This window comes from Talpa europaea (assembly GCF_964194135.1).
Source record: "Talpa europaea genome assembly, chromosome: 10".
NCBI lineage: Eukaryota > Metazoa > Chordata > Mammalia > Eulipotyphla > Talpidae > Talpa > Talpa europaea.
Genome location: NC_140077.1, coordinates 14,005,755 through 14,017,986, shown reverse-complemented (window position 1 = coordinate 14,017,986; position 12,232 = coordinate 14,005,755). Strand labels below are relative to the sequence as shown.

The following is a 12,232-nucleotide window of genomic DNA, read 5'->3' as shown; positions in this document are numbered from 1 at the left end:
CACAATGCATTTTTTCCAGGACTCCCATGAATATGAAAATCCATGGGCCCTCAAGTCCCTTATATGAGCTGATGTAATTTGCATCCAACCTGTCCATATCCTCCTGTATACTTTAAGCCATCTTTAGGTTACTCATAATAATATAATGTAAATGCTATTTAAATAGTCATTATACTGTATTCTAAGAAATAATGACAAGAAATTTGTACACATTTAGCACAGACACAACCACTATTGGTCAAACTACATAGCACACATTTTCGATCTGAGGTTGATTGAATCTGCAGATGCAAATTATGAAGAGTATATGAAGGGCCTAATGTAATGTGTGACTTTATTATATGCTTCTTAATTCTGGCCCTGCTAAGAATAGAAACTGACCTAGTTAACTTTTATTTTAAATTTATAACATTTTAAAAAAAGTAATAGATGTATGTATATAGTTTTAAAAGTCAATACTGACTTGTAAAGTAAAATAAAATTTCTTTGCCCTATATAATAATTTCCTATATAATGTGTGTGTTACCTCATCCAATTTCTGCTGTTTGCTTGCATATTTCTAAATGAGTTTATCCTGTTTATTATATATTGATTTCTGTTGTAGAAGATGAACATTTAAATATCTAAACTCTTGAGTAACAGCAGATTAATCATATGCCAGAAATGAAAAGAATTTGTAAAGTATATAAGAGTGTCAATGTTCCCCAAAGAAATGTTTTTAAATTACTCACTTTCTATTAATTTATATTATTAGTCTCCTACAATAATGAATGCTATTTTACTCTCATCCCTGAATGCTGTGGTAGATTGGGTTCTTACCTTATTTCAGGATTAGATTTATTACATTTTTACAGAGTGGGTTTTATTGTGCAATAATTTCCTTACAATAAAATTCCCAGATTTTGAGTATACAGTTCAGTGACTTGACATGTGTATAGTTATACAACCCCCGCCCCCAAATTAGAATATAGAACATCCTTGCCTCCAAACATTTCCTTTTGCCTCCTTACAGTTTCCTATCTCCACCTCAGGTCATGGTTAATTGTGATTTTTTTTCCTGTCACTTTAGTTTTGCCATTTCTAGAATTTCTTTTCAGTGGAATCATATAGCATATACTTTAACTTAGCATAATGTTTTTTGAGAGTCATTCATGTTCTGTATCAGTCGTGTAATCCTTTATCTTGCTGCATATAGGCTCTAACAATTTATCTCTTAACCAGTTGGTAGACATTGAGGGTTGTGTATATTTTTTAGTTATTAAGTAAGGATGCTATATACTTTAATGAGCAGTTTTGTTTGTGGGCATTTGTTTTTGTCTTTCTTAGGTAAATACCTGGAAGTGGATTAGTATAATAAGTATATATTGAACTTTATAAAGAAACTGCCAAACTCTTCTCCAAAGTACACCATTTTACATTTCAACTTAGCAGTGGGTGAGACTTCCTATGGCTCTGCATCCTGGATAGCACTTGATGTGGTCATAAGCACATGGTCAGTTTTTTTAGTCACTCTACTAACTAAAATTTTTTAATTTTAGTCTCGTGTTTTCATGGTCATTTTTCTTAAAACTAATGATCTTGAGCACCTGCTTATGTGCTGTTTGCCATTGCTGTATCTTCTTTGGTGAAGTCTCCGTATCTTTTGCTTTTTCTTTCTAATAAGTTGTTATCTTAGTAGGCTGTGAGAGTTCTTTGTAAATTCGGTTACAAGTTCTTTATTACATATGTGTTTTTTTACAAATGTTTTCCCTTGGTGGTAAGTGCTATTTCCTTAATAATGTCTTTTGAAGAATAAAAGTTGTATATTTTGATAAAGTTCAGCTTATCATATATTTTTCATGGTTCGTGCTTACGTCCTAAAAAATCTTTGCATAGTACAGGATCACAAAAATTTTTTCATATGTGTTCTAGCCATTTTATAGTATTAGGTTTTACATTTAGAGCTAACATTCATTTAGAATTAATTTTTGTAGAAGGTGTAAAGTAAGGATTGAGGTTCATTTTTTGGCAAATGGACATCTTTTCATTTATTGAAAAGATCTTGGCATCTTTGTAAAAAATCATTTGGCTCCATCTGAGTGATCCTGTTTCTGAACTCTGCACTGTTCCATTGATCTAAGTATTTATACTTACTACAACACCACACTCTTAATTATTGTAGTTTGCCTGATAAGTCATGAAATCAGGTAGTAATATGTCTACTCAGTTCTTTTTCAAAAGTTCCTTTGACTGTCTAGGCCTTTGGCAATTTCACATATGTTATAGAATCTGCTTGTCACTTTCTACAGTAAAACTTACTAGAATTTTGACGGAGATTGCATTTAATTTATTGATTGAATTTTGGGGAACTTGACACTATCTGAAACATTGAACTTTTTGATTTATAAAATCTATTGTTTCCATCTGTGTAGTTATATAGATGTCTTAAAAGTTCAGTATTTTTAGCATTTTAGAGTATAGGTCGAGCACATAATAAAGTTTTAAAAATATTAAATTATTTAATATTTAATTATTTGGTGTTACTTTAAATGCAGTTGAACCTGATCTATTGATCTTGTTAACTGGCTTTATTAAACTGACATGTTAGTTCTAGTAATATTTTTTGGATTGTCTAAATAGACAATAAATAATGTTTGCAATAAAGATTTTCTTTTCCATTCTGTCTGCACTTTTTTCTTGACTTCTTTCATTGGCTAGAACCTCTAGTACAGTGCTGAGTAGAAGTGGTGAGAGTGAACTTCTTTGCCTTATTCCTAACCTGGGGAAAACAGACATTCTTTCACTATTGAGCATGATAATGGTAGATATTTTATAGATGCCTTTTCACAGACTAAGGAAGCTCTTTTTTTTAATCTCATTTACTCAGAGTCTTACGACTGGATATTGAATTTTGTCACATACTTTTTATACATCTATTGAGATAATACTGTGGCTTTTCTCTTTTTTGTTCTGCTAGCATGGTAGAGTACATTCATTTGTGTGTGTGTGTGTGTGTGTGTGCGTGTGTGTCCACTCTGTCATCCTGGAATAAACCCTGTTTGGTGATGGTGTATTTTACAGTTCTGATGCTAACCACTTGTTTCTAGCACAGACTCCACAAGTGTAAGGTTACCAGTCCCCAACAAGGCTCTCCTCATTACAGATGCCAGTTACAAGTGTAGGAGTTCCCAGGACACCTGCACTTCTTATAACTGACTACAAATTTGGGGGTTCCCATAATCTCCTCAGGTACTATCATCCATTAGAATTACTCACAGAATTCAGGAAAGTGTTACATTTATGATTAAAAGTTATACTATAAAGATCATAAATCAGGACCAACCAAATGAAGGCACATATAGGGCAGGATTTGGGAGAATCCAGGACAGGAACTTCTGTGACCTCTCCCTGTGGACTTGGGATGCCTTACTCTCCCAGCATATGGATGTGGTCACCAACACATCCCCAGGAAGCTCACCTGAGCCTCAGATGCCGAGGTTTTTATTTCATTGTGTAGTCACAATTGAGTGAATCACTGTTCACATGTTTTAACTCAGTGTCTAGCAACCCTCCTGTCCCAGGAGGTTTGAGTTTGACTGATTATCATGGGCTCAGAGCCCCAGCCTTGAAAGGATATGGTTGGTCTTTCTGACACGCAGGTCCTTATGCCATAAATTAGCTTTGCCAGTTTTGAACTTCATATGAATGGAGTTATATTTTTTGTGTGTCTTCCTTTTTAAACTCAACATTGTATCTAAATTGTGAAGATTCATCCTTGTTATTGTATAATCATTCTGCATTTTCAGTGCTCGGTAGTATTACATTGTGTGAATATGTCACTATTTATTTATCCACTCTACTGCTGGATTTTTGAGTTGTTTCCCGCTTTTGGATAGTATGAAAAGGATGATCATTCTTTTGTATGTTCTTTGGCGAACATATCTATGTATATTATATAGTTTGGTATCTTCCTGTATCTTCATTCGGTATGCTTACATTTAGCTTTGATATGTAAATTTCAAGGAAAAAAATGTTGATTTTGTTGTTATGCATCTTTTTTAGACACCTGCATTTTGATGGCCTTGGTTATGGTGGTTATGTTTTTGTCATTGTTAAGGGAGACATATATTTGCTATGAGGCATTTTTTTCTGAACGTGCAGTATTCAAGTTTTACTATCTTTAATGGTTTTTTAATGTGCTTTTGATAGAAGCAAATGTGCAGCACTACTTTTCTGAAAGAATTACTTCATTGTCAGTTGATTATGGTGTATGTTAAACTTCATTGATACTTTATACCAGCAGCAGCAAAAAAATTCTGTCCCCATTGTATGTATTTATAATTATATACATTTGTTACTGTGGTAATGTTTTATAGAGTAAAATATGATTGGAAGAATAATAAATATGAATAGAAGTTTTACTGTTTCACTAATTCTAGATTTTCTTTTTCATCCCCCTTCAAGTGTATACTTTAGAGATCCCCGCTCTAATGTAGCTAAACTTTTCTGTTCTTATCACCCTTTAAATATGTGTATATGAGTATAAGCTTTAGGATGCACTTAGAATATAATTTAGCTTCATAGAATGTGTTCTATTCATTGTAATGAGGGCAACATCTATTAGGTACTTAAGAATTAGAAAGTAATTGAATGAAAATTTTAACAAATTGAGGGTTTTTTCATTAATTCAGCAAATTAGAGGTGTTTTCTTTTGCTTGAAGAGAATATTCTTGGAATGGGGGCTTTCATTTTTTTCTTCCATGGGGGCACAACACTTGAACCAAACTAACATTTTGTTTAGTTTCAATTCTATGCTTCATTTCATTGACTGCCACCAAACTATACCCTAAAGAATTAAAAGTTATGTATTAGAGCTGTGTTATAGTCAATGAAAAGTTACAGCTCTGGTTGAGATAATGAAGCCCATTCAAATACAAAATGCAGTATGTTGTCACTCGTAAAGGGATATTTGTGGAAAAGATTACCTGTGATTCAATGATAAAATGACAGAAATGTCTTTCTGTCCTTGGAGGTTGTTAAAGTGTTTAGATTAAGGGTGTCTGAAAAGAAGATAGTTCATTTGTGTTGGCTGTCAGAGGTGCATTTTATTTGGAGGAGAAAAATGAGCTAACCATATGGATTATTCAGAACATCTCAAACTTAGAGGGAATTTATCATAATTGACTATTTCAGTGACATGTTATTGGAAGGGCTTGGTTGATCACATAGGCTCAGAGAAGCAAAGCAGTTATTTTTGGGTGTGCTGGTATATGATATGTCCAATTACTCATTTAATGCTTGTGCTGTTTGGATCATTATTTTCTCTGTGTACATGTAATTAGCGTCTTTCTCTCTGCCATACCCTAAACCTGTACTGTCCTCATAGCTGAGTAATTGATCAAAATAGCTATCTTTCATTTTCTCTTTTCATCATTATGGTTGTTTACTTCCAGACTAATTTCAGGTGTTACTGAGAACCTATCAATTTATTGTCCCATGTAATATATTTAACATTGTTTTGGGTTGGGTATTTTTATCTTGTTAATATTTTCAGTGACAAACATGCGTGTAACAACATTTATTGAATACTTGTTACACGCAAGATGCTTTTGCATATGTTTCTCTAATCCTCACATTAAGCTAGGCAAGATATTATTCTAATTTTACAAATGAGTAAACTGAATCAGAGAGGTTACATAATTTGTCGAAAGTTACACAGCTAGTGTGAGTGACAGAGTTAATATTATAATGTAGGACTTTTTCAGTGGGTCCTTTTGACCTGTTCATTATTTGTCTCTGGTTTTGTTTAGGACTTCACAACTCTACTTGTATCTTTATGTTATCCTTGCCACATGGAATGGCCTCTCCCTACCATAACCAGCTGCTACAAGTAGCAGATATACTCATTATTTAAACCCTACACCACCTGTCACCTTTGAAAAAAGTTTTCTCTGATAACCCCATTTGGAAGTCAACATCCCCCTATAAACTCCCATTATCTTTTGTACCTTTCTCTATATATTTATTTTGCTTTGCGTTATAATTATTTCTATATGTGTTTTAATTTACCAATCAGAGACTGTCTTTGATTTCCCACAGCCTAAGATAGTCTTGAACGTTGAAGATGCTATTTGTGACTTGATATTATAGGCAAAATAAACTATGGAAATAGGAGTAAACACTACTGATGCATTTTGTTTTAATGGAGGAACATGGTGATAGGGTAAAGACTGATACATATATAATCATTTTTGCTTCTTGGTATTTGGAAATCTGATTAAATTTTACTGGCATTATACCTAGATATGGCATGCACTTTCTTGTTTGGTGAGAAATTCATAATTTTAGCTAACATTTTTAAATACATATTTTAAATAGAAGATAAATAATACAGAAAAGTTTGAAAGAGATGGAAAGAACCTGCTGTTTTAATTTTGTCCACAGCAGTAGGTCAGACTGTATTCTTTTGGTGCTAGCTTTGATAATAGGCTCAGTATGATATTTGAATTCAACAGTTGGTTATCTTTGGGTATATTATGTTTTACATTTACCGCTATAGGTGGGATTGTCAGGCTGTTTAGATTGAGTTAATGGTAAATAACTTACTTCCCTCTAAATGGTTTATTCCAGTCATCACTTACTCTAGTATTTCATTGCCTTTGTTTTACTTGTTCTAAATTTACTTCTTAGAAAAAGGCAAATTAAACCAACACATGCTCTCTGAAAGGAGATGGGAGATTTCACTGATTACCTATTGAAAATTTGAACAATATATATATATATATATTTAAACCTCTCAAAATAGGCCTTTTCCACATTTTGACATATTGATTTTGTTTGGTGTTTCATTGAAACACAAAGAACTCAATCAAAACTTTAAATTTTCATTTTATTTGGGTTTTGAGCTCTGAGTGTCTATGAGACTAAAAGTTTTATGTTTTTATTGTTTCTTCTGTCTGAGGTGTACACATGCCATTACTTTGCCTGAACTCTTGAAGCAGTTTAGAACTTTTTTTAAAACTTCCTATGAGGAATAAGTCCTTTTCTTAAGATAATCTCTTGAAAAGGGACATCACTGTCACTTGGACCTTATGAAACTGCTAAGAAAACAAAAAGTGAGCAGAAGACAGTAACCTTTTCTTGTTCATGTTTCACATAAAAGGCAGAAGACTTTGACTGTGTATCACTTTATTAGTAAGGCAAACCTGTATATAGCTTCTATGCTAGGCACAATTTTCTTCTTCCTGTGTTTAGGAGTAGGTAAATAAAATGGAGAAGGACATAGAAGTACATCCGCCTTTTAAATAATTTGTGAACAAATGGAATTATGTTTGAATTAAAATTTGATATATCTATGGTCCCCAAAATGTAGAATTCTGGCAACAGAACATGTGCCTATATTAATTTTATTAAAATAAAAATGAAATATTGGTATCAGAATATCTAAAACTATTAACTGAAAACACTATCTGAATGAACAGTGCTAATGAATGGACTGTTTCTTGAGGAGTGAGATTGTAGAAATCTAATCATCCACTGCATTGTCAAATAAATTCTGGGTATGTTATAGCAGTAACTAAACGATTCCCTTTTCTGTAGCGTTAGCAACAAACATGACTAATACTCTTTTTCCCCCCTTTTAGGTCTACACACAATGAGCTGGAAAAGAATCGGTAAGTCTTTGATGAGGTATAGCTTCATTTATGTTAAAAAACAAATAACATTTTACCTGTGAAAATTATAGTGCTTATGTAGTTATAATCTTAACTTTTATATGTATCATGATTCTGACATGTGTGTTTTCACTCCAAAATATAAGTTACATATTCAGCTTATCCTAGTAAAGGAGAAGATGCAAATACATTTTTAAGCTCATTTGATTTTTGAGTCTATGGGATAGTCTTCTTTACTTCTGTCTCTATAAAAGCAGGTTATTTGTGATATCTCATGACTTAAATATGATCTTGCTAAAGGATGAGGCTTCCGTAGTATGGGTAGTAAATATGACAAGTTGTAGAACATTAAATTTCTTTGCAGTTTGTTCATTCATTCACTCATTCTTTCAACAAATGGTTATCAAACGTGAATTTTGTATAATGATCTACATAGGAAATCCAAGAAGGTATAAAATAATTTCTGTCCTTAAAAAACTTAACAGTATCCTGGGATTTATAGACGGGCAATGAAAACACTGTGTGTGGTTAACTATGGTAATGAAGCAGAGGATGCTGGATGATCAGTTGGAGGATTACCTGATTCTCCTTCGAGAAAGTGTTGGAAGACTCTATAGCAAATAAGCACTATAGATTGAGGAAACAGCAAGAAGTTCAATATGAATTTAAAAGATTGTTGTAAATGAGATAAATTGGTTGATTGGGATAAGGGATTTGAGACAGGAAGAATTTTGGAGGCTAATGAAACCTTCAAGGGAGGAAATGATGGTAGCCACGGAACTAGAAGTAGATGGAGTAAAGAGATAGTATGGAGTAGAATCAACAGAAATTCGTGAGTCATTGGTTAAGGAAAGTTCATTTTTATATGTTATTACCATTTACCAGCAAAAGGAATATAGGTAGAGGATAAGTATGAGAGAAGAAAAAGGATTTTGATAGAGATTAGATTTTTTGATACAGAGATTAAATTAATAACCAACAGACTGGAATTGCTGGCACCAGACCTATTGACAAAAAAAGATCTTCATAAGGTTTCCACCTTCAGCTTTTCGCCCTGCCTTACTTTTAACAGAAGAGACCTTACAAATTGACTGGCCCAACTGTTTGGTTACAAATGAATTTAATGGTCAAATCCTCTTGAACAGATTGAGCATAGTCCTCAGAAATGACAGTGACTTTTATGCTTTGCACAGTGCGTTCATATATCCTATTGTAAGACTTAATCAGGTAGTATTGTGATTATCTGCTCATACGTCTCTTTCAAATGACTCTGACTGCCTCAAAGGCAGGGGTTCAATTTTGTATCTTTAGTGCCTAACATTTGATGCTTGTCTGGTAGATGATGATTTTCATGTTGAATGAAGATACAACTTGAACAGAGTTCAGTGGTCTAGTCAAAGTTGTTTGCTAGTTTTTGGCAAAGCAGTTTGGCAGGCTAACTTTCATTTTAAAGAATTTCTTTCATGCTTTATATTTCTAGTATAGTAAAGAAAGTATCTGCATAGTTTAAAAGTGGCAAAAAGATGAAGAAATACAGTTCTGATGATTGTAAAAAGAAAACCTTATATTGAGTTTTCAATGACAGCAAAGAATGTATTTTGTTCCTCTTGTTTTAAATACTGATAAACATATGGCTCTTATAATTATTTCACCCACCTGAATGTTGTCCTTGGGAGAACTCCATTGGAAATCTGGTAAAAAACCTTTGTTTTATACTGGTGTAAAGGGATTACTAAGCTGTTTTGAATGGAGCTTTTTAAATATTTGAGTGAACTGTATTTGATACATTCTGCCTATCAATTCTGACTTAACGATAAATTAAAAAAAAACTTCAAAGAAGATGTTTAATACTGAAAATATTACTATTACTTAGCTATACCCTATAAGATATTTAATGCATCAATAGTATCCGTGACGTGCATGGCTTTTACCATCTAAACTCTATGTCATTTCCAGTGAAGGCTTTTTGTTCCTATTTTGCACATTTAGGTCTAAAACTTTATTGCGAATTTCCTACTCTACCCACTTAAGGCATGGTTTCCTAATCCTGTGGTCTTCTGATAGTCCTAAGTAGTCTTTATTTCCCAGATTATTTCTTCCCAAAGGTAGGGTAAGTAAATGATATCAGGCTTTTTTGCCCTCCCGCCATTAGGATTGATGATGGATCCTTGCGGTCCTAAATGCATGCCTGATGGTGGCACCTGGAGTAGGGTGTGGGCATATGTTGATGGGATTCACCTGGGCCAGGGCCAGGCTTATAAGGGCGGCGTCACGGAGATGCCAGCAGAGAAGGAGAACCACGAGAGGAGCAGAGAGCAGAGAGAATGAGAGAGAAGGCCAGTAGAGCCCAGAAAGTGTGAAGACATGCTGGGGGTTGGGAGGCCTGCCAGCCTCCCGGCACACCTACCCCCACCCCCCAGCACCTCTGCCTGCCGTATACCTGGTAAATCCCAATAAAAGCCTGCCGTAGAGGGCAGGACTGGACACGGTGCAGGTTTTCTGATCCCATGCAGACCGGGTAAAGGAGGAGTCAGAGTCCTCAGTAGTTTTGCAGGTTTTTTTATTTGGGGTTCACCAGGCATATGGCAGGCAGGGATGCTGGCTGGGGGGCTGGGAGGCTGGCAGGCCTCCCAGCCCCCAGCAAGTCTTCACTCTATCTGGGCTCTCTGGCGTTCTCTGCTTCTGCTTCGGCTTCTCCTTCAGGTTCTGCTGCTGCTGCTGGCGTCCCCGTGACGCCGCCCTTAAAAGCACAGTCTTAACTCAGCTGAATCCCATCTACCTATGCCCACACCCTACTCCGGGTGCCCGCCATCAGGCATGCATTCAGGACAAGGATCCATCATCTATCCTGATGGCGGAAGGGCAGAAAAGCCTGATATTTTCTTTACCCTACACCTGCAAAAGCCACCGAGGGCTCCAGGACTCTCTCCTTCACCTGTCTGCTTGGATCATAGAGATCCTGCTCAGTGTCCTGTCCTGCCGTTACATCCAACCTCTTCCCTGTTCTTTCTTCATTCCCTCTCTTCCTTGAGATTTAGTTGAAAGGTAATATAGAATTAGCCTTTTCTTTTTTTTTTAAAGATTTATTTATTTAGCACACAAGAGCTGGGTACAGACTGGAGATGCGGGGGGTGAGAGGATTCACCAGAGACAAAGTGGGGAACAGAACAGGCAGACTGACTGAAATACACTGATGAGGGGAGCAGTGGGCAAGACAGGAGAGGTCTGCTGTGCCATGTGGGTTGCTCTCTGGCCGGCCGGGGATCGAACTCATGGTGCAGAAACTGTGGATTACTTCATAGTGCGGTGCTTAACCCCTTGTGCCACCAGGGAGGTCCCTAGAATTAACCTTTTCAATGCTTGTTTTTAGAATTGTTTTATCAATGTGAATAAATTCTTATTTATTTATTACATCACTGTTCATTTTTAAACAATATTTGCTTCCCTCCCCTCAGGTGTAGTTCCCATAGAATTTCCTTCACCAGTGCACCTGTGCACCATCACTTCAGTCCCATGTGCTCCTCCCTCCCTTCCTCTGATCCCTCTTCCTCCTCCTCCCCTGCAGGATGTCTCTGATTTATAATTGTCTGTTTTTGTTTTGTTGTGTTTTGTACTGTTATTATTTTTTTACACTGATGTCTTATTTAGTTCCCCTATATTCCTCCTGTAAGTGAAACCATCCAGTATTTTTCTTTTTCCTTCTGACTTGTTTCACTGAGCGTAATTCCTTCTAGCTCCATCCACGTTGCTGTGAATGGCACGAGTTTTATCTTTTTTGATTGCTGAATAGTATTCCATTGTGTATATGTACCACATCTTCTTGATCCAGTCATCTATTTTTGGGCATTTGGGTTGTTTACAGGTTTTACCTATTGTAAATAGTGCTGCAATAAACATAGAGGTACAGGTGGTCTTTTGAATCAATGTTTTTGTGTCCTTTGAGTAATAAATTCTAATTTAGTGAAATGTGTCAGAGGGTGAGTACCAGAGGAGGGTCAAATTTAATAACCTGTATTCCACTTCTGAATAGTTATTGGCTTGTGATCCAGGAAAACACTTTGGTAGACATAGGAGGATTTAAAAGGAGAGAGGTGCCTCAAAGAGCAAGAAGAAAGCATGGGGATATTTTAAAAATTTAAACCTGTATTGTTATTACATTTTTAAGCCCCTACCTAGTTCTATTTAACAGTCTTTTTTTTAAATTCAGTATTTTTATTTGAAGTGTTAAAGAAAATAGTTATCTTTGTCATCTTTTCAAAGTAATGAAATTTTGGCTTTACCCCTTATATGCTTTCGAGTATGAACTTAAAAGAGGAAAGTAATTCACTTTCTAAAGGTTAATTTGATTTTGTCTTCATTCTGAAAAGATATTCCTGTAGTAATTCATATGCTTGAACATTTGCCCCTTTACATATAATATATTCATGTCAGAAGCTGTTTCTTGAGCTTGGTGCTAAAAATCTTGCTTATAAGATTGCTCAGAGTTGGTGTTTTTTTACTGGGGTGGGTGGAGTAGATGATTTTAAATTGTTCGTGAATTATAGCAATTCTAGATGGCTGTATTAAACAAAGCTGTGGGA

General features: G+C 35.2%; 1 protein-coding gene across 3 annotated transcripts in view; it reads left to right on the top strand.

The window, feature by feature from the left end:
• Positions 1-12,232, top strand: part of MXI1 (MAX interactor 1, dimerization protein) — a gene marked incomplete at both ends in the record, with an annotated part of 67,575 nt that overhangs the window by 24,037 nt on the left and 31,306 nt on the right. For 2 of the 3 annotated variants that reach the window (XM_084245246.1, XM_084245247.1), the window contains one exon: positions 7,623-7,652. The exons of the other annotated variant lie outside the window; for it this stretch is intronic. In XM_084245246.1, coding sequence (XP_084101372.1) covers positions 7,623-7,652 — 30 coding nt within the window. The remainder of the gene's footprint in view (positions 1-7,622; positions 7,653-12,232) is intronic. 3 annotated transcript variants of the gene reach the window in all.